Source organism: Oryzias latipes, chromosome 23 (genome assembly GCF_053564925.1).
Source record: "Oryzias latipes strain Hd-rR chromosome 23, Olatipes_Hd-rR_3.1".
Lineage (NCBI taxonomy): Eukaryota > Metazoa > Chordata > Actinopteri > Beloniformes > Adrianichthyidae > Oryzias > Oryzias latipes.
The window spans coordinates 6,649,319-6,672,161 of NC_136259.1; the positions used below are offsets into that span (position 1 = coordinate 6,649,319).

The following is a 22,843-nucleotide window of genomic DNA, read 5'->3' on the forward strand; positions in this document are numbered from 1 at the left end:
GAAAGTGATTTTTTTTTTCTATAAATAAGGCTTCTAGTTTACAGTAAAGAAAAGTTTTGCGACACACATATCCAATATAACCCAAATCAGGACTGAGTTTATGATCTCTTGGTTTCATCTAAATTCTGCTTTGATCTCTCAAAGTCAATTGGGAGGAGTTGTCAGGGTTCAGTCCATGGTTACACACCCACATCAACATCTTTTTTTTGTTGGCTAATTTCCATGTCCTCCTCTATTTAATTTGTGTTCCTCCTCATTCAAATGTATTTATTGTTATTCCGCAAGGGCAGATAACTGTGCATTGACTATGTGCTGTTTTCACTTCCAATAACTAACCTGCTAATGGAGCTTAAGGTAAACAACTCAAGGGGGCGTTCTCATTAACACATTTCCCTGTTCTCTAAAGGGGATCTTCCCATCCTGTTTTATCCACTTGAAGAATGCCCACGTCAAGAACAAAGGGTAAAAAAAAAATCTATGATTTTGGTTGTTTTAATCCTTTCAAGGAAGTAGATTTCTAAAGTTGAATCTTTTTGTGACGCTTTTTCAGGCAATTTGAGACGGTCATCCCTGTCGAGGACTCTGTCATCACAGAGATGACATCCACACTGCGGGAGTGGGGTGCCATGTGGAAGCAACTCTATGTGGTAAAGACCCAAACATCCGCCCGGTTTAAATGAAACATCTAGCGCCTTGTTTCTCTCCCGTCAGGAAAGGAGCGTGTGTTGGTGTTGGGTAACCAAAGAACCATCAGCTCTTTTTATAGCCCTGCATTTGTTGGATTGATTTTGTCTGAGGCCCATTAAGCTATCTGGGGGACTAATTAAATTGAAGTGATGAATAGTTGGGGAATCGAAGATCACACGTTTGTGTCCAGAGAGGCTGGACACTGCTGCTAATTTGCCAAAATCCATTTGAACTCCTTTTCAGGGCTGTCCCTTTAGTTTCTTTGCATTTCTCTAACGTCGTTCCATATCTCTCTATTTCTTTCTTCATCTTTTTATCCGTGCATCCTTTTTTTCTTCTCGCCCGTTTTCCTATTCATTGGTCGGTGGACGTATTTGGCTCACACTTTTCCTTATCTCTCTCCACTGGTCGTTTTCACCTCCCAGAAGAACGAAGGGGATTTGTTTCACCGGCTTTGGCATGTGATGAATGAAATCCTGGACCTGAGGAGGCAGGTGCTGGTCGGCCACCTCACTCATGACCGGATGAGGGACGTCAAGCAGCACATTACTGCCAGATTGGACTGGGGCAACGAGTGAGTACGGGATTTGTTCTGTGTCGTGAATGATACTAATGTCTGTGGTTCAACAGGAGTTGTGTAAAAATAAAAGGGAAGCTACCTTTATAGTTGTCCCTTGTTTATTGCAGGAGTTGCATTCTAAAAATAACGTGATGGAAGAAATATGCAAAGTAGTCATGTTAAATTTTTAGGCTGTAAAACCCCTCACTACACACTTTATACACTTTTCTGAGTAAGACATGAACACTTTCACATTGTTCTTTCTTTTTTAAACCCGTCAAAGTTCAAACCTTTGCAGAAAAATAAATCAAGTATAATAGAATGAAAACAAAGATCTGATCGTGATCAAAGATTTATGTAAATTTGGCAAACTGAACGTATACAAAATCTGCGAAATTGTGAGACTGCAAAAGGTGGACCGGGATATAGCAAGGGGCCACTGTAATTTCAAAATAGTCTTAGTGTGTGTATACATAAAAAAAAAACTGCTTAAGGTTTCAAACATTAACTCAACAGTTAACTGTTCCACCTTGAGCAATTTCTCTCAAAGACTCTTTTTCTCAAAGACAGTAAGTTTATAAATTAAATTCATTTCAATCAAGCGACCCCACCAATTTTAGATTGAAGTTCTGTATAAAAGAAAAGTAAAAACGGGACCAGGCGCATTTCACTAAAGCCTTATTTCCACTCAATGGTACGGTCCGTAACGGCCCAGTAATGGTCAAGACGATTCAGGTCGGCGTTTCCACCCAAAGTTGGACCGTTGAGGGGTGAAGCTACAACAACTACAATGGAGGTCAACCAGGAGCTCATTTTTGTCTCCCTGTTCTCATTACACTCTTTGATTCTGCGCTTCAGACAACTCGGCCTGGACCTGGTCCCCAGACAGGAGTTCAGCATGGTGGACCCTGATGAACTCAGTGTCACAGAGCTTTACAGAATGGTAAGCAGTTTTTTTTTCTGGCTCTATTATTACGGGAAACAGTGTGGTGGTGGAGACCGATGAAGGATGCTGGATAAACTCTGCAGACCCAAACGTCTGGGAGTCTGTATGTGCAGTTGCAGATACTAAAACTCCGGTATGGGAGGAGTTTGGGGTGGCCATGGAGAACGACTAGACTCAAACCAGACACTTCAGGAGGGTGAAGCAGTTCTCTACCAATACTGTGTAGAGTGCTGTTGGTGAAGGCTGTGTCACACAGCCACATTTTGCACTTTTACCACATATGCATGGAAGCGATTCTGTAGCATAATTAAAAATAAAAGTCAATACCAGAAATGCTTTTTCATTTTCAAAATGAAGCTGCATCAAATGACTCAAAATTAAAATGAAAAAGCATTCCTTCAAAATGCTTTTTCCCTTTCTACTTCAACATCACTTACACTGTCACTTAATTAAATGATAAAGAAAATGGTATTTGACATTGCATTTTCAAAAAGTTCTCTGGTAAATGTGTAGCAAAATTTATTTAGAAATGTCTAATTTGACAATTTAAATTGATTAACAGAAATGCTTTTTCATTTTCAAAATGAAGCTGCATCAAATGACTTAAACTTAAAATGAAAAAGCATTCCTTCAAAATGCTTTTTCCTTTTCTACTTCAACATCACTTACTCTGTCACTTAATTAAATGATAAAGAAAATGGTATTTGACATTTCATTTTCAAAAACTTCTCTGGTAAATGTGTAGCAAAATTTATTTAGAAATGTCTAATTTGACAATTTAAATTGATTAACAAAAATGCTTTTTAATTTTCAAAATGAAGCTGCATCAAATGACTTAAACTTAAAATGATAAACCGGCCTTTCGTGATAAATGCGTGATATACATAATTCAGAAGTGTTTCTTGCGTTCGTCATTCGTCGGTGTGCTCAGATGTCCTTCAAGGGTTTTCAGCCGACGAGTCTTTGCACGTATTTGGTTTTGAGCTGTTGAAAAATACGAAGTTTATGCGTGTTTGAGCTGTTGAAAAATACGAAGTTTATGCGTGTTTTAGTCTATATGCAATTATTACGTAAATTGTTCGCAATTGTATGTGATTTTTGCTAGATGCATTCACAAATATGTGGATTTCCATGACCATTCCACGTATGTCTAACGGACAAGTTATACGTCTGTGTAAACGATTTATAAACGATTTTATATCGTACATTAGGGTTGGGTGATGTCCCCTAAATTGGCAGTTGACGATGTTTGCTGTCAACCATCGGGATGGACGATGATATTGTCCGGGGGGGGAGTATTTTTAATTTTTCATTCTTATATAATTGCTATTCGTTATTTTACTTTATTTAATTTATTTCCCAACTAATGACTCATCCGCGATGATCCAGTATAAACTGAGGGAAGTGACTTTAACAAAAAAAGTAACAAACAAAATAGACAAGAAGTGGTCAGTCAGTCGTTAGAAAGCGTTCAAACAATCACGTGGATTTGCTTTTCCAGTTGTGTCCCGTCTAAATAAAGGCTGATGTTATTCCTACATGTTTAAGTTTAGTCAGGATGTAGATTGCAAAATTTCCGAATGGATTTTATGTCCACCCAAAGCTAATGTTGTTAGCCCGTGTTAGCATACTGCTAATCCTGGCTTCTTTCCGGCTCCGTACTTCAACATAAAAAGCACTGACCACACGGATTAAAATTAAAATGATGAGCGAACAGGCGCTTCATAATAACCGTAACGTTAATAAAAGCACGTTTAGAAGATCGTCTCGTATATTACCGAGCTGACATGTCAATGTATATAGCCGCTCGGCGGAACTTATAACCTCTTCCGGTTTTTCAAACCCTATTCCGCATGTGTGAATGATTTATTCCGACCGAAAGTGTGACCCATGTGAACGTTTGTTATATTCTAAAAACATTTTTATGGGCCCATGTACACGGTTGGATTCTAATCCGACGATTGATCCGATCAAGATATTTTGCACATGTAACCGTGGCTTATGGTGTCGACTCGCAACGTGGCGGGGGTGTGGCATCACGATGGTGTCTCTCCATCGTGATGTCACTCACCCATCACGATGGACGATGGTATCGTCCATCGGCACAACCCTATCGTACATACTGTGCACATACAGTGTCATGTTAAAAACATGTAACTGATGCACAAATTTTTATCCAGATTTGGCTTTTATGTTGATTTACGTGTTTCTTGAGGGATTATTTGTACTTCTTTCGTGGTTTTAAATAGTTCGCCTCTGTAAAAATAGAACTTTTTTTCAGGATATTTTTCTCTATAATGGTAGTTATTCAAGTTATAAACTAGCCAGTCAGTTACCTCACTGAAGTATGTGGTGCCTGCTGCCCCCCACATCAAACATTCGAAATGTTTTAATGACAGCTCGCTTTTAAGTGGTAGGAGTCTGGGCTTCCAACTAGGTCACTCTTGATTGGGGAGAGTGGTTGCCATAGAAACGATGATTTAGACCGACTCCGGCCTATCACTGCCTACTAAAAATGTCTAGTTCCAACGTGGTCCGTATCGCAAAAAAATGGACGTCAATTGGTTTGAGCCAAAAGCAAGCCATTTTCTATATGTGACAAGACGTAGATCAAATCTAGTGTATCAGACATTTTGAAGTTTTTTGTTTTAAACTTCAGACCAAAGTTAAGAAGAAGTCTATTTAATATATAATCTAGTGTAACAGACAGTTTGCAGGTTTTCCTTTTAAAAGTTAAGGGAAAAGTTAAAATTCACATGAAATTGCCAGATTGTAGATGGACAGAAATCTAGTGTAACAGTTTGAAACTTTTTCTTTAACATTGTTATCTGGAAGATTAAAAAAAAAAAAGCTCAACCGTGAAAACATTTTCTGACATCAAAACGGTCCATGGCTAAAAAAAAGGTTGGAGACCTCTGCTGTAATGTTCCAAACCCAACTGCTCCCAAGCATATTACCGAAAGTGAGAGAAGTACATCGTGAATTTTTCTTTCACATAATTTTTATGCCATTTTTGAGCAAGTTTGCAGACTTTTTTTTTTATAGAGGAAGGCTGTCTTTACTTCTAAATGGAGCTGATTGGAAGTAAGTTTTTTGGTCCCATCTGTGGCCTCTGAAGTTGTTTTTCTTTAAGCAAAAATGTCCTTGAGCAAGGCACTAACCCCACTTTAACCTTGTTGGGTTCATCATGTATGAAAGAGCTAATTCCAGTTTCAGACTCCCGTCCATCTGCCTCTAGATTTCTCCCCTTCCTTACTTACCCCCGTGCGCTCCCCTTTTTTCACCTCCTCCAAAATCTAACCGCTGTTACCGAGGTAACCACTTCTCTGCCCTCACACAGAGCGCAGACAATCATATCACACACACGCACACACTCTAAAGCACTGTCGGCTTTCCCTTCAGAGGGGTAATAGAAGCTCCTAATCCATCTGTTTTTGTTTTGTGGGGGGGTACTTTCATTTTGTTTTTGAAAATGGCAAAACAAAAAGGCTGACATGAGAGGATGAAAGCAGGACACGCCTCTAAATGGCGTACAAAATCAGCAAATGGCAGCATTTCCTTTATAGCGGCCACACAATAAAGAGACACATTCATGGCTTCCACACAAACACACAAAAACTAGCTCTCCTAAAGACAGACAGTCTGAATAAAACTTGATTACAATCACATTTTTTAGCAGATCTTTCCAGTTTCAGCCTGAGCCTCGGTGATGTGTGTTCATTTTTTGTGTGGATTGTACAACTTTAAAAAAAAAAAAAATCTGATTGGAGGAAAACATTTGGTCAAACTGTGACTAAACAGGTAGTCAAACTAGTGCTGTAAAAACCCAAAAGCATTAGTCAGAACAACTAAAGCAGCAAGCTAAAGCTCTCTGCTTTCTTCAAACAAGTCCTCCATCCAACCTTTAATTGGCTCCCTAGTCTCCCGCTAAGCCAGGAAGAAGCTAAAAACAGCCAGTGAAATTCAAACTTGCTTCTTTTTTCCTTTGCAAAGAGTCCAGATCATAAACCCAACATATCAAGATGTAAACATTCCGCATCACAAACATTGACTGTATAAAAGAACTGGACGGGGTGAGTGTGACGTCATCCATAGAAAAGTGCTTACTTCTGGCTCCAACAATATGAAGTTAAAACAGTTGTCATTTTTTCACATTATGGAGGCCACCATGTTGGAGCCCGTTGGTCTGAATCATCTTTGTTTTGGCAACCACTCTCCCCAATCAGGAGAGAGCGTGTTGAAGTCCACACCACTACCATTTAAACATCGGTTTGGAAAAAATCTGTCAAATGTTTTGAAAATTCGTTGTGATACGACATACCTTTGTTAAGGCATCTAATTGGCCAGTTTATAACTTGAGTAATCTGTACTATAGAAAAAATATGAAAAAAAAAGAACACCTTGACTCTTGATCTAGTCTAAAGGCATTCCCATGATGAGAAAAACCTGTGTTGTTTTCTAGCACATAGTTTATTCGAAATTTACCTCTGAGTTGTGGGTGGGACTGTTGGCGTGAGGTGAGCCTGTTTTCATTTCCTATCATTCCATTTGTTACACAACAGCTCAGTTGGCTGGATGCAGGACTGGCGTGCAAATAACCAGGGAACGCTTAATCCTGTGTGGGTCCCTTGAGCAAGACCCTTCACGCATGCAACTGCCCAACTATGTAGCCACAAGGGGGCCAAAGTCTGGGTCTCCCTGTGCCAGTCCCCAGCCTGGGGAAAATACAGGGTTGTGTAAACAATTCTGCCAAGCCAAATGTAAGAATCACAGAAAGCTGATTCGCTGTGACGACCCCTGAAGAGATGTGCTGAAAGGTGACCAACCAACACGCCACGGAATAGGTCTTAAACAAAAGGTAGCACAGCAAGAATGGCTATTCTGATAGATACATTTACTGAGTAATAGCTGCTTATTTCTCAATAGAAGTCTACGGGATTTTGGCTTTTTGGAGGCATCTAGTACTTCCTGTTTGGAACGCCAGAGAGGACGGATTACTCAGTCCAATTCCTTTATACAGTCAATGGTGATGCAACAATTGACTCAAAACTCTGGTTTGGTTCTGAATTTGCAGTTACAAAAGGTTCTTTATGGTTCACTTTTGCTCTTTTCACAGATCTTACATCACCAAATAGAGAAGGTCATTTTTAGGGATAATGGAAGAATATGAAAATACTAGAATCTTCTCAAGAACTGTGTAATGTGATGGGCAGGTGGAAGACTCTGCTGTTGAGGAAAAGATGACTGACGTGACCGTGTCATTTCTGTGTTTCGCCTCCTCTCAGTCTGCTTTCATTGCCGACAGCATCACGTGACGCCTGCAGGGCTGCCAGACTCTCATGTTTATCCTTTGTGTCTAGTCATGCTTAAGCTGTGAAATAACCACACACACACAACCCCCCCACTGGGCGGCCTGAACTGCACACTTAAAATAACCCTGTTACAAAATCCCACAGCGTAAATCAGGGTTTCCACAAACCCAGTCATTTTCCATCCAAAACAGAATTACGGCCGTCTCATGTGCACAGCCTTCAAAATGTGTTGCTCAGTTGTATTTTTAGCTCAGACAGAGGAGTTGTGACAAAGCAAAATGTGTTCGTCATGTTGTTTACTGTTGTGTTTGTGAAGTGCTTGTCATTTTTGATTTTGTCTCGCGTTGTCATTTACATTTTTTTGTGTTTATAATTAGATAAGAGTTTCTTTTTCCTTCTAGAAGGCTAAGAGTTAGCCAAGTTAAAAGTTAGCTTAGCACAAGAATTGTACGAAGTTAAAATACGTTAGGATTTCACAAATCTTTTCTCAAACAAGCACTTTTATGGGGAAAAAAATCAGTTTATGTGTATTTTTTATTTTTGTATTTCACCAAATAAAATGCAAAAGTAGAAGTTCGTCTTTTATGAAGCTTAGTAAAGGTCTACTTCGGGGAATATTTGTAATGTAGATGCTAATTTTACTAATGCAAAGTCATATTTTCTTCTAATCTACCTAAATAACCTAAAAAAAGAGCTTTTCTTAGTTTATCCAGATACATTTTAACTTGAATGTCTTTTTTCCAAATAAAACAAATTATATTAAATAAAATCTTTACAAATGGTCAATGTTTTTGGTACATGCTAAAATTTTTTTTGTTGTTGCGTGCTTTAAAAAAAATGTACTTCCGGTTTGTTGCCTAAAGTGTTGCATCTCGATGTAAAGCCACTTTTCCGTGCCAGAATCCGTTGGAATGACTTTATTTGTTTATATGATTGAAGAGTTACGCTAGTTCAAAGAGCGCGTGTTGTTTTGCTGTCGCCGGCGAAATCTCCGAAGTTAAAGGGTTAAGCTAGGTGGCTATTACTTTTTTTTTTTTTATTGGCTTTTAAAAAAAATCTGCTTTAAAAAAAATTCAGCTTTAATGAAATAAGGCAACAGAGACGTGTTTCTGCCTTTGGCTGTAATTTGTGACACATCACAGTTTATGTAAAATAATTGCAGGTCTCAGTTGCTCTGCCTGCCTGCAGGGCATTTTTTGACTTTATAATGGACATGTAAAATTTGTCATGTCAAATTTTCTGTTATTAGTTGGCAGCAAAAGGCTTTAGCACAGTTACAGCTGCAGTACTACACAACACTGTGTATGTCTGTAGTCCATATCAAGTTTTAATTAGAAATGGAAACCCTACTTTTATACCATCCTTAATTAATACTCCCAGGCGGACTGTAGCAGTTACCCCTTTGCTCTTAATTAAGCATTTTTGGGTTGGATAGGGGTTTGAAATGCCAAATTTCTTTCTTTTTTCCTTGTTTTTTTTTTTACACCACTTAAATCCCATTTTACCAATCTTCTCTTTTTGATTCCCCCCCCCCCCCCCCCCCCCCACAAGCCACGAGGGTAAATCTGGCAGTGTTTCAGTCTCAATGTGCTCCAGTTCTATGCAGAATCTGTGGATACTTGAGCAGCAATGACTGCCATGCGTGCAAACAAAGCTGCAATATTCTCATTGATTTGAAGGCTATTTACAGTGCGTGGCTATGCTGGCATGAGCCCTTATTGATCTTTTTCATATGGACTGACTTTAAAATAGTATGCAACTCCCACGGCGAATGAAAGACCCCACTGAGGTGTGACATTTTATTCCGCCTGAATCGTTATATCAATGCTCTTGTATCTGAGGCAACCAGGTGAAGAGGTTGTGTAGGAAAAATATTGCTTCTCTAAGAAAAATGATTGGAATGGCTGGTCTTATGGACAAGTTATTTCTATTAAAAATTGGGATTTGATCATTTTCTTTCAGTCTTGTTTTGATATGATATATTTTTATGATAACTTCTACATTTTCTGTCATAATTGCAGTTGTAATATGTTGTCCTCTGGTGCTATTGGCAGTCTTCTATATTACACGACTTTTTAACGACAGTATTTTCTGTACTGTAGGACGGACCGGATTAAAAGGCGCACTATCAATGAATGGTCTATATTTGAACTTATGTCTTTATTTAAAGTGAACTGAACTAGAAGGCCCATTAATGAAGACAAAAGACAGATTATCTGGCGTTCACGGTAATTCTGGAATTTGCTTGTGACACATTACACGTTAGCGTATTCACTATAGCTGTAACCTGTTTGCAAACTTGACTGTCACTACGCTAACTCCCAACCTTGTTAGTGACACGTAAAAAAAGAAAAAAAACACAAGCCGATACAGCTACACGTTAGACATATTAGCATAGTCACATTAACACCCAACCAAACATTTTGATGGATCGCCGTGTCCCTCTCAAATTCGCTTCAACATCATTAAGTATAATTAATCCATAAATAAGGCACTCCGGATTATAAGGCACAATGTATTAAAAATATTATGAAGACTTTTAACCCTTCTGTTATCTTGTGTGATCAAAATGACCCCACCCTTACCATGACAAAGGTGGATAAAGGTGGAAAGATTTCATGTAATCCATGGACACCAGTGAAGATCACAAATCATTGAAGAAAAAAGGTTCAGAGCACTGTCTAGTGGGTCTAGATGACCCAACTCCTAACGTTAACGGGCCTCCAAGGTATGTTTTTGTCTTCAAATATTTACGCAAATGCAAGTCAAAGGAGAAGGGAGTGAGATGTCTCAGTGGAATTAGAAGACACATCTTTGATTCTGCATCAAAGAAAGTCTATAAACTACAAATTTGGTGCTTTTACTAAACTTTCCAACTCCAAAAGGTCATTTGAAGTCTTATTGTTTGTGTTGCAGATGGAGAATCGGCACCGTAAGAAGGAAACCCCTGCGCCCGCCAGCACCCATCACCTGTTTGTGCACGTCAAGAGTCTAATGAGCGCCAACCTGGGGGAGGAGCTAGAGGTCTTCTTTCACATTTATGATGGACGGGAGGGCCGTCCTCTCAGGTAATCATTCATCCAGTGAAAGATTAGTTAGGATCATTGCTCAGTGGGCTAGCAGTGGAGTGTTTGGCCTGAGACTGTTAGCTTGTGGGTTCAAACGCCTCCCTATTTGACTCAGCAGTACAGGGTTGGGTCGCAGTTTCTGTAACGGGTGGGTCAGAAGTGAGAAAAACGATACACACACCCAGGTGTGTGACAAATAAGGGGATATATTTGAATTCACTCTTTTCAGATAGTAAATAAACAGGTTTTTTAGATAGGGAGCTCCAAAATGAATTTAAATTCATTAATAGTAAATAAACAATGCCCAGACACATACGAATGAGGACCTTTATTTTGAAAAATAACTCACATTTTCAGTGTGTTCAGTATATTTCCTTTTCTTTTGGGTGGGGTGGGGGGGGGTAAGATCAATGACTTATTATTGTTAAAAATAATTGCAAAATTAATTTTAAAAAACATTTTATATTCATATAACTGTATAACATTTTATGGCAAATGCAGTCTTTTATTACTGTGTTTTTTATTTGTTTTGTCTTCTTTGGGCAAAATGACTTTCCCTGTCAATCAGTGCAAGTGGGTGGGGCCTGCACATCCACTGGGTTTTCTCATTGTGTTTTTTATTATTGTCAAAGTGTAAATTCTTTGGGGTTGTTCTAAATGTGCTCTTACTGCTAGCAGCTTTAAGGATGTAGAGTCACACAAAGCAGATCCACCTTGTCTACAGTCAATCTGCTCAAAAAAGTACATTTCTAAATAAATGGACCTGCTTTGACAAGGTTGTGTAAAAAATGGTCACTTGGAGACTTTTAATTTGAAATAAAATTATATTAAAGGTCTATGTAATAAAGTTGCACAATTTGAAGGATTTTTATTAGGTTTTGCACTCTTAAGAAAAAATATTATTTTTTAAATAATACTATACAAGAGAATTGGGAAAAACTATGTATTTATCACAAGATTGTATTTATATGTTTACTTTTGTTTACAGAATAATCTGCTTTTTTTATTAAAGAAAAATTCTTAAGCTCCAAATTTGCTACAACAGATAACAGATCCAGATCTAACACAAAGAATTGATTTGTTTGAGCGAAAAACGTGCATTTCAGAGTGTTAACACTTTTATTTGGAAACTCACACTTTATTGATGGCGTGAGGTTCTGTTTGATGTCCAAACCAAGGGGAGATATCAAGATTAAAAACAAAAAAAAAGACTAAACGAACCAAAATGTTTCTCTGTTGCCTCATGATGCAGCATCAGGCGCTCAACTAAAACCATCAAAATGACGTGACTGGGCTTCAAATGACACTTTTTCTAAAAAAAACAATACCCACTACATTTTTTTTCTCTTTTCTTTGTCTTCTCATGGCCTCTAAAAACGATAAGTTATTTCAATTCTGGAAACTCTTTGAAATTTCCCCTGTGTTTGTTTTCATCACTTGTCGTTTTGGAAAACTCTCCCAATGGCCGCCTGCCAATGTTGTCTCTCACTGTCTGGCACATACAGAAACAGGGAGGCACAAACACATTTACACAATCTCTCTGGCTAGAAGCCATGTTTGCTGCTCCACTATGGGCTGGTAATTTCTGTGTGTGTATCTGTGTTTGTGTGTACGCTGCGGACCAGATGGGACTCTGACCCGCTGTCTCAACGCCATGCCAACGCTATGGGCTTCTATGCTCCTCGGCAGCGTCTTTGTGTTCAATACAGACTCTTCATGTGACGGTGGTTTACTGTACCATCGCTCGCACTCATCACACTTTTATCTTTTTAAACGTCTTGTACTTCCTAGATCCATTACTGTCAGTATTTTAATGATTTTTTTAAAAATTCCTTGAGATTACTCAACATGTATCCAACATTTTTACACGTCAGCTGGTCATCGTCCCCACTACTCATGGTGTGAGCCAGTACATTCATCAAGATCAGGAAAGAGGATGGTGAGCTAGTGGGGAGGGCAATTAGCCTTTGTGTTGCGTTAAAGCCATTGATTGTATATGAGAACTGGAATAAGTGACCTCTCCCTCTGGTGTTCCAAACAGGAAGTACCCGTTGGCTCCAAAAAGCCAAAATCCTTTAGACTTCTATTGTAAATTAATCATTCATTCTCTGCCACTTTATCGTAAATGGTCTTGTTTTTGGCAGTGCGTGCGACTGGATTTTTTAATGCTCGCACCGCTGCGCAAAGCCGTTTTGTGTTAAAAAAGAAGGAAATCTCCGCAACTATGACAGTCCTGTATGTGTGTGCAGGTGTAACAGCTCAAAAAGGAATGATAGTTGCTTATGAGAATGTACATCTGAGTCGTTCAGTACCTTCTGCTTACGCGCCCGAAACTAGTTGAAGCGGCCGAAAAAAGTCTGTTCAAATCCTTTAACATCGGAGCTTTAGCATTCTTTCGTCTATCGTAACTTTTCAAACTCAATCAGTGTACTTCCAGCAAATTCTGAAGCCGATATGCAGCAGTGCATAGTTGTGAAGAGTGTATCAGTTGATACTCCCACCGAGAAGAGCGGCTATGCGCCACAGCGCTCTACGTTAGTAATGCGTTGCATATCGGTGCAAAGCCAGAAGGAACAGCCGCTTTTCTCTGCGCCAGATGATTCACGGGGATCGTGTGAACGGTTGTAGATTTATGGTATGTCAAAAATGCCTGTTCTTTAGGTGTCGCTGTGAAACTATTGGTCTTAAAGGGTTAACTACAGCTAAAGATCACAGCAATTAAAGAGCAAAACAAAAAAAAATTGACATTAGGTTATAGAGATCAAAAGAAAATTTCTGAAACTAACTATTCAAAAAAAAGACAGAAAAAGAACAAAATGAAAATAGAAATGAAATGCTTCAGACAACTAAATTTTCAGAAATCAAAATGAAACGTTTAAAATGACACAAAGTAGAAACTAGTAAAAGTAGGTATTATGGGACATCAATGATTGGATGATGACGTTTGTTCATCATTTTAACAGAAACTTATTTGGCATGAAGCGCCTTGAACCTAAAACACCCAAACAGACCCAAACAAAGCTGCTGCTATCAAAGAATATATTAATTCAGGACATACAGTACATGTGAAGTGATTCTGGATTTGCTCTGTACTAACCACAAATCGTTTTATTATTATTATTATTATTTTTAATTGACTTTATTTGATTGGCTTAATTTGATCCTAGCCGGAAGTTTGTGACGCCACACAAGGCAGATGAGGATCCGCTTTGGGGATCAAAAAGGTTCACCAATGAAGCGGAAGACTTTTCTATATAGGAGTGGCGTGGAACCAACTTAAGTGTCTTCAATAAAAGAAAGTTAAGGACGTCAAAGTCGTGAACGATGGAGAAGAATTCAACGGGAAGAAACTCCTGAATTAGAAACTCTTAACTGTTACACCCCATCACTGTTGATAAGAGCCAACTTTCCTAATGTTAAACTCTTAAACTGTTACTAATAATTCAACAGATATCCTGTTGTAACAGTTTAATAAAAAGACCCACTGCCCCGCATGGACAAGACAGTAAACTACAGTCCAATCAGGAGACTTTATATTAAAAAATAGCTTTAACTTTGATATTTTAGACTTTTAAGTACATTTTCATGGACAGCATGTATTGGATCTATTGGGGGGGGGTCAATTCTGCACTTGTACTGTAGCTCCAGCAGTTAGCGGCGCCAGTGACTTGGCTTACGGTCAGACGCTGCTGTATTACAAGGTTTTTCTCTCTGCTTATCTGTGGACTGTGAAAGTCACCTAACTGGATTAGCTCTTCGCTCACCAGCCAAGATATAAGGGGGGGGGGTGCTTTCTGCTGCCGCCGCTTACACCATGCACTACAGCGGGAATGGGGAGGACGGAGTACAGAGGGAAAAGGAACGGGCCTCTGGTTGTGTGAGGAAGGGAGCATTTGAGGACGGTTTCATTTTGGCAACCAGGAATTTGACTTTTCTGACTGGGTTGTAGGGATTTTTCTTTAAAGAAATGTACTATTTACAAAACACTTTTTGTTGGGGGAAGACGCAAGCATTAGTCTATTAAAGTTGGGGTGTGTAGCTCGACTACACACCCTATGACTCGTTAGTTTTGTGAAATGTGAACCCCAATCATGGTAATATCACTAAACCATTTCTGTGAATGAGTAATAGACCGATCTTACAGCTGACAGTTGGCTATCAAGAACCAATGGTCATCTGCTATTCAAAAGATCCCGCCCACATTTGTAAGACATTTCAAAAGTATTAGGATTCATAAAAATAATGTTCCCTCGCTACATTGCGGTTCACCTTTCACGGTCTCGCTTTTCCCTCAAAATACTTTAGCGCAAGTTTGCGTTATTTTTTTACCGTTTAACACCAGAGCTTTAGCTTCAGCGTCGATGTTTTTGGTTTTACGCAATTAACGTAAAACCAGCTGATTCTGAAGCGGAGAAAGGCGCCCTTGTGCTGATATGTAACACTTTACAGTATTCAGTTGCTTACACATTCAGTGTAAACCAGCTTTGTGTCCTTAGCCAACACTTTGTGTTAGTGATGTGTTGCAAATCGGCGCACATCCAAGATGAAAACCCGATTCTGTCCTCGTCACAATCAGATGACTCACATTGATCGCGTAAATAGTCAAAGATTATCAAAAAGCGTGCTAATTCCCTGTCGCCGGTGACAATATAAAGGGTTAACACCGCATTGTGTTCTTCATCCTTATCGGCTATAGACCATTGTGAATATATCTCCTCCGTGTCCTGTCTCCCCAACAGAATGCGTTTAGTTTGCAAAATGTACATACATTTTCAATTACAGAACTTTGTTTTGTTCTATAATATTGGAATTACTGAATTTTAAAAGAGTCTAAACGAGAGAGAAAAGTGTGAGAATTTTATTTCAGAAAAGTCTATCTGAGAAAAGCTTATGAAGTGTGTAGTGAGGGGTTTACAGCCTTAAAACATCTATAATCTTACATTGTGGATTTTACTTATCACATGTTACTTTTGGAACAAAACTCCCACGATAAAAGACGGAACCTTGCAAATGTAACCACAAAGGTGACTTCTTGGTTCTTTTATCAGACAGAGCTTATGTTTAAACATACCTGACATGTTTCGACGGATGCGTTTTGTCTGTGTCAGAGTCCTCATCAGGTGGTTGTGCATGACGTGCATAAAAACAATCGATGTAAAAATGTTGACAGGTGACTCCGCCCCTTGCTGTCCGGAACGCGTCTGTCGAAACATGTCAGGTATGTTTAAACACAAATCGTGTCTGATAAAAAAAGAACCAAGAAGTCAGTTAGTAACTGCAGACACTATGAACTTTATTGCATTAATCACAGAGGTTTCTGAATCTGAGTCTGCTTGTTTAGTTGTGGAGTTGGACCATATTACACCAGACTCCAGATCATTTAGCTTTTGAATGCGCTTCAATCCGTAAGTCAAAGAGTTGTATTTTCGGATGTAACATTTCCAGAACATCAGAGTACAGAACAAAATCCATTTCTGAGTCACACCTTCGTTTTAAATGTGAATCATCAGAGATGTTCAATGCATCGTCCCATTTTCAAGAGAGTTGTTCTTTTATGGATCAAACTCATTATTTTTGTGAAATGAAAGCAGGATATGAGATGAATTGAATCAAGAAGCATTTGCTTTCGATGCAGTCACAAAAAATGTTGGTGCTACGTACTTTTAAGATGTTTTACCCCAAAGCTTTGTGGGGTTTGGTTGAGTTGTGTATCTGTCTTTGCCTCAGGCTGGTTTCCCTCCAGGCTGTTCTTTGTTTAAACTTTTCAGACAGCTTTGTTGTGGTGCCTTCAGTGTCCTCTGGCATTTTCAAACGTTCATTTTCATCCATTGCTGTTAGCTGTGACTCTGAGACGAGCGTTTACCTGGATGTGTCATCACTTCTCGTCTGTGTCTTGTTTTGTGCAGCGAACGCTTCTTCGTCAGGCTGAATAAGAGCGGGTTGCCCAAGTCGCCGGAGAAGACGGAGAGACAGTGCACGCTGTTTGTGGTGGGCAGTAACAATTCAAAAAAGGTTCGGAAGCATCTTAAAGCTGTTATGAGTTGACTTAACCGTCTTGTTTTGGCTCTCTTTCAGGATTTGGGAAGCAGCGATCTGCGGAAAGATGTCTACATCGTTGTGCACATCATAAGAATAGGTAGGAAAAAGATGGTTTCTGCTTCGCCCTCTTTAGCCTTACATGGATTTGAACCTCTCGGGGTTTTCTTATTGCTCTGTGCAGGGAGGATGGGAGCTGGGGAGAAGAAGAACCTGTGCAGCGTGCAGTACAGGCGGCCTCTCGGCTGCGCTGTGGTCAGCATAGCCGATCTCCTCACCGCAGACTCTAAGGATGACCACCTGCTGAAAGTTTACACGTGAGTCGCCGCAGCTCTTTTAAAGATGAGATTCCCAAAACAAAAAACAAAAAAAATATGAAGACTTGCAGTTCCCTTTGAGCGATGCTTCAGAGCTTTGGTGCTTTGTTGACTGGCAGCTGTTGCAGTGGCAGCATTCTGTGGTTCAATACAGTCTGGCCTCATAATACCCTGAAGGGTAAAAAAAAAGCTACCGTTGACACAGAAGTTTGACCTAAATTGGAGCTGGATCAGACCAACCGGCCAAATTCTTTCAAAGTGTTTTTCTCTGGAAACAAAACAGACTTTAATAAATGTGTAGGATACATACACATTAGGAAAATTAAACAAATAAAGAAATATGTCATTTAACTGCTAAAGAAGTAGTTTTTCTGTCAGGATGGGTGAAAACTAAATATTGATAGATTTAATCCGGTAAAATCCTTGTAGACAAATGTTTTTTTGTTTATTTTTCTGTTAACAAAAAATAAGTCTATTTCTTTATGTCCTTATCTATCTCTGTCTTTTTTTTCTGTATTTCTGTCTCTTTGTTTATCTGTCTCGCTATCCTAATATTTCTTTCAATTAATCCCTCTTTATATTTCTTTTTGTGTATCGTTAACTTTATCTCTTTTTATCTCCTATACCAATCTTTTTCTATCGCTCCATCTTTATTTGTTTCTCTTTTTTAATCTCCGTCTTCATCTGCCCAAATCTCTCACTTTCTATCTGTATTTAAAATAATCTGACACCTAATCTGTTCGCCTTCTTTTTCTTCCTTTCAATGATGAGGTTAGAATTTTAGTTGCAGAATCATTGGACTCCACTACATGAAATATTGAATCTTTTGATGGTTGTAAAAATACGTTCAAAGTAGTTTTTAGTGAAAAAATATGCGCCGTCTGTGATTTGACACATTTCTAAAGCCCATCTTACTTTACAGCTCGGTGGCTTGTGCGAAAAATCTAGATCGTAGTCCGCTTGGTGAACCTGCAGAGTGAAAATGTTCAGATACATTTTGTTTCTACGGCATGCTGGGAGAAACAGGTTGTAGTGAACACGCGAGAGTACGTAGATGTAGGCGTGTTGTATACATTTTTCCATTTTTTTGGACCCCCTAAATGGAAAGCCCGTTAGTGCTGTTCATTGGATAAGTGAATCTCCTAAATCTTTGACCGTTAGAAATTAGGAAATTCGGTAATCAGAGCGTAGTTGCATGAGCGTCTCAGAGACGTCCCATGGACACTAATCTGACCTACGGACACTTATAAAGTATTACGTATACCTAATAGTTACGTAGAACGTACGCACACCCCGGGTGCAGGTTATACGTAACTCGGCATCTCCTCATGCTGAGTGTGGCATAAGGACATCATACAACATCACTTGTGAGTCACACGCGTGTAAAACTGCCAGTAGCCGTACGAATACCACACCCACAACAATGGTACATTCCATTCTTATGAAGTCCCTTAAGGTGGAGAACTGTGAGACACACCTGGGCTTCCCCTTCGACCCTCCACAGGTTGACCCTCCACAACCCAAAAACCTGGAGCCGTTCTAGTCAGCCCCCATGCTACATACACGCTTTACCATGCTTTACCACAAAATAAGATGGAAGCCACAGATTAAAGCTAAACTTCCAAAAGACATGCCAGTGTTGGGAAAAACATGTTATACACTCACTCACAAATCAAGTTTACTAATGTATTCATCAATAATACTACCATATTTACAGTACAGTGTAGAAGTTTGGGAAAGCACTTATAAAACGAATTTACAGTCTTTGTACAAAAGCTAATAGTGTGGACTATGGGACCCATACAAATGCTTTTGAATGTTTTTAAAATATGGTTTATTAAAATTATGAGAACTAGTTAAATTTAAACGGTATTCAGTAAGTTTAAAGCCAGAAACAAGCTACTTCCAGCAAAAATACAACAAATGTTCAAGGACAGAGATGTGGGTTACGATTTAAGAAAACAGCTGAATGGCATTTGTACTACAAAAAAAGACTATGTGGTGTGGATGTATGGAATGGATTTTAATGAAAGTTTAAAACAAAACAAAAGTTTACAAGTATTTAAAAAATATATATAGGATGTCACTACTGGAACTTTGCATGTATGTAAATTGATATACAGAGGGTAGATTGAATGTTTTGAGAATAAAAAAACTGTAAATAGAAATATGCACATTATAAGGTGGTGTTAAAAGTGGGTGGGTACATACAAGATTTTTCTTCTACTCACTCCTTTTCGAGCACATTGTTTTGTTTTATCTATTTATCTATATTTCTTTTGTTTATTTTCATTTTGTTTTTGAAAAAAAAATTAAAAAAGATGGCTGTACGTTTTGTACGTAGAGCTTGTAAACGGACCTAAAAACTTGAGCAGCTACACATGAACTAAGACTTTTTGAAAGCAGAAATATGAAACTGGTTTAGATGGTCCCTTTTTTTGGGGGGGAAGTGGTCCCTTTTTTTTGGGAAGTGGTCACTTCAAGGCGCTTTGCTGATGCCAGTTTGAATGTAGCCTAAGGCTTAAACAACAGCTATAAAGGCAGCCATCTTTAAGTTTTGCTACATTTACAAAAACAGTACAACAAAATGTGAACCCCCCCCCCCCCCCCCCCCCCCCCCCCCAAAATCATAACTGAAGCTTCATTTTTTTCTCCCTAAGGTGTAACACAGAGAGTGAGTGGTACCAGATCCATGAAAATATCATCAAAAAAGCCAATTCCAGATACAATCTGTCTGGATCCAACACAGGTGAGAATCTCTTCAGCTTGCTGTCATCTCAGATGAACCTCTGTGACATGAATGCACTTAGTTTTTAGTGTTTGTGATGCCTTCTATCTTACATAATGCTTGTTGTTGAAAAGCAGCAGACTTACATCATAAACATCTTGCCAGTTAGTCTGCCTTGTTCCAGGCAGCAGCTTCAGTGTGAGAAGTTCCTCTTTTTTCGGAGTGGGTCAGTCTTGATTGTGCAGGAAACCTGTAATTGCATAAGAACCCAGACAGTTTGTATAAATAGCTGCATTCACATCATTCTGAACAACAGCATCAGCGGTTTCCCATGGCAACAAGTTGATGAAAAATCAGAACATTTAGTTCCACAGACGTCAAAGAACAACCACAACTGTCTTAAAGAAGTGTGTTTTGCAATCACACACACACACATTCCAGCATACACACCATCACGTGCACATACACAAAAATGCATAAACACATATGCAACTACTCACACGAGTGTGCATGGACACACAAAAACATGCATGCACAGACACACACGTATGCATACATAAACATAAAACAGACAAATCCATGTGTGTGCACACACAAATGGATAAACACACACACATGAATACACACGCGCACACACACTTAAATATCCATGCACACACACAAAAACACATGCATGCATCACACACACAAGTGCATAAACACATGCATGTATGCACGCACATGCTTACATGAGTGTGCATGGACACACAAAAACATGCAAGCACAAACACACAAAACGGACAAATCCGTGTGTGCAAACACACAAATGGATAAACACACACACAAATGAATACGCACACTCAAATATCCATACACAAAAATACCACATGCATGCATCTCTCACACAAATGCGTACATGTACACTCATATGCATACATAAAACAAACACATGCGTGGTCACACACAAACACAAGAATGCACAAACACTAACGTATGCATACAGATACAAACACATGCACACACACACACGTGCTCGCACATACAAGTTTACAAATCTAAAAACCGTGTGGGTAAATATCAGTCTTTAAGGATTTTTTTTTTTATGGTTTTATTCTTTTTTTTTTTTTTTTATGAAAAAAAATTTGATGGTTTTATTCAACAATAGGGGAAGCAAAGTGATCTAAATCTTCCCAAATGCTGCACTTTTTCCAAAATCAGAAAACTTGAAACAGTGGTAAACCTTTTTGTGAGTGGACCACCTGATAGAAACCTTTCCAAAACCACCCTGACAACAAGCGATTGAAACAAGAAGAATCACTGCAGGAATCCCTAACCCTCTACAACAAGAGCAGACTGCTTACATTTATCATAGTTTGTTGCAAGAATAAAAAAACATTTATCATCGACAAAGAGCTGGACATTGTGTGATTTATGAGGAAGTTGATGATTCAGGCCTCTTTGCGTTTGGGGGAATAAATATTTTAAAACTAGGAAAGACATCTGAGACGAACCAGAGTCAGTTTCATGTTCCCTCAAAAGACCATCAATTCTTTGAAGAAATGTCACGCAAAACTGAAGACTTTAGGAAGCTCAAGATGCATAACATTAGTGATTGTTGAGAACTTAAAACAAATTATATCCTGATGACACTTTGTATGCTGCAGAAGTGTATCAAATTAAAGATTGTTTTTTTCACTGCTGTCTTGTTTCTCTTTACATTTGCCTCATGTTACAAGAAGTAATCAGGCCAGAATATGTTTATACAGTGCAGTTACTTCACCTTTACCAACAAGTTAGCATTGTCTCATTTGGGAAGGTCAGAAGAGCAAGTGTGTATGTACACTGTATGGGAAAGTAATACGTGAACATACCCAGCATTTAGTACTGAAAGTATCATGTAGTTGAGTGGAAATAGGGCTAACTTTCTTTTACAGTTACAGTTTCAGTGTACTTAAGGGGTAGTTTCTGTGGTAAATTCATGGTAAATACCATGAAACACAACAAGTGCAGACCTAGAGGTCAAGGTACTTTATTTGTACTTACCTTGTTCTTACATGTGGTAAGTACCACAAAAGACACCTTTACACAACATGTAAATACCCAGTAAGTATATTATAAATACTCAGTATGTACAACATAGGTATGAACCAAATAGTGCCACACAAATACACAGTAAGTACTGTGTAAGTACAGAGTATATACAAAATAGTACCATGTAAGTACCCAGTAAGTCCCATAAAAAGTAACATGTAAACACACTTTACCCAGAAAATTCCATAAAAAGTACCATGTAAATACCACTTAAGTACACTGTAAGTACTGTACTGTAAAAGAAAGCGTTTCCACTTTGGTAACAATGCTGGGCAAGTCTGTCCGGGGTACGCTGGTGGCCCACATGAAATGTCAAGCCCGAAGACTGCTTGGTGCAAAAAAGGTTCACGCACATTTTGTCTTTGGGCATGCTGAGGGCGACTTTGACTGTTCATGTGAACTGGACTGAGTGAGTGTGATGTCACTACTGGAAAATGGTTTACTTCCTACTCCAACGAAATGAAGTCAATCAGTTGCTATTTTTTGGTGATATGGATGCCGCCATGTTGTGTGTATTGTACAGCTTGACATTGCGATGACAAAAATCTGCGATATATTGTGCAGGCCAAATAAATACACATATTTTTAATTCAAAATGGCTCTGGTGTCTTATGGGTTAAGATGCAGCCGCTCTTTTCTATGACCCTCGACCCAAAAACCAGCAGTACCCGTTGAGGTCAACGCCAGTACGGGTACATGTGACTAAGGCTCAAGCAGTACTTTCATGCTTTCAGCTTTCATGGAAGGAGCGAGGTGTAAAAGCTTTGTGCTTTAGTTGATGATGAAGTATGAAATAATTACACAAGTAGCTGAGAAATGTTAGAATACTAAACAGCCACTGGCTGTATCCATGCATCTCTCTGCTGATGCGGTTTCTTTTAATCTCATTTTGGGTTTTCAACTAAATCTTTATCAGGTTCAATTATCAGCTTTGTTTGCTGTCTAATCCTGCTTCTGCTGCCTGGCAATATTACCAACGATAAAACACAAGCAGGCTCACGGGATCAGATTAACAGAAGATAACACATCAAGAGATAACGCTCTCTTGTCACAGCTGAACTTCCATCACATTCAAGAGTTTTTTCTTAAAGTGCTTTAGTCTTTTATGCCTACTGGCAAA

The 22,843-nt window shown here is 38.9% G+C and overlaps 1 protein-coding gene and 1 long non-coding RNA gene across 7 annotated transcripts in view; one reads left to right on the forward strand and one right to left on the reverse strand.

Annotated features, from left to right (window-relative positions):
• Positions 1 to 22,843, forward strand: part of dock4b (dedicator of cytokinesis 4b) — a 152,670-nt gene that overhangs the window by 54,626 nt on the left and 75,201 nt on the right. For all 6 annotated transcript variants that reach the window (XM_011490916.4, XM_020714319.3, XM_020714318.3 and 3 more), the window contains exons 4-12: positions 407 to 462; positions 551 to 647; positions 1,113 to 1,261; positions 2,105 to 2,189; positions 10,421 to 10,572; positions 16,479 to 16,560; positions 16,648 to 16,708; positions 16,793 to 16,925; positions 19,586 to 19,674. In XM_011490916.4, coding sequence (XP_011489218.1) covers positions 407 to 462; positions 551 to 647; positions 1,113 to 1,261; positions 2,105 to 2,189; positions 10,421 to 10,572; positions 16,479 to 16,560; positions 16,648 to 16,708; positions 16,793 to 16,925; positions 19,586 to 19,674 — 904 coding nt within the window. The remainder of the gene's footprint in view (positions 1 to 406; positions 463 to 550; positions 648 to 1,112; positions 1,262 to 2,104; positions 2,190 to 10,420; positions 10,573 to 16,478; positions 16,561 to 16,647; positions 16,709 to 16,792; positions 16,926 to 19,585; positions 19,675 to 22,843) is intronic.
• Positions 16,994 to 22,843, reverse strand: part of LOC144989309 (uncharacterized) — a 150,894-nt gene continuing 145,044 nt past the window's right edge. The window contains exons 2-3 of the long non-coding RNA XR_013653447.1: positions 19,800 to 19,903; positions 16,994 to 17,096 (exon numbers count right to left, since the gene is read on the reverse strand). This is a non-coding gene — a long non-coding RNA (uncharacterized LOC144989309). The remainder of the gene's footprint in view (positions 17,097 to 19,799; positions 19,904 to 22,843) is intronic.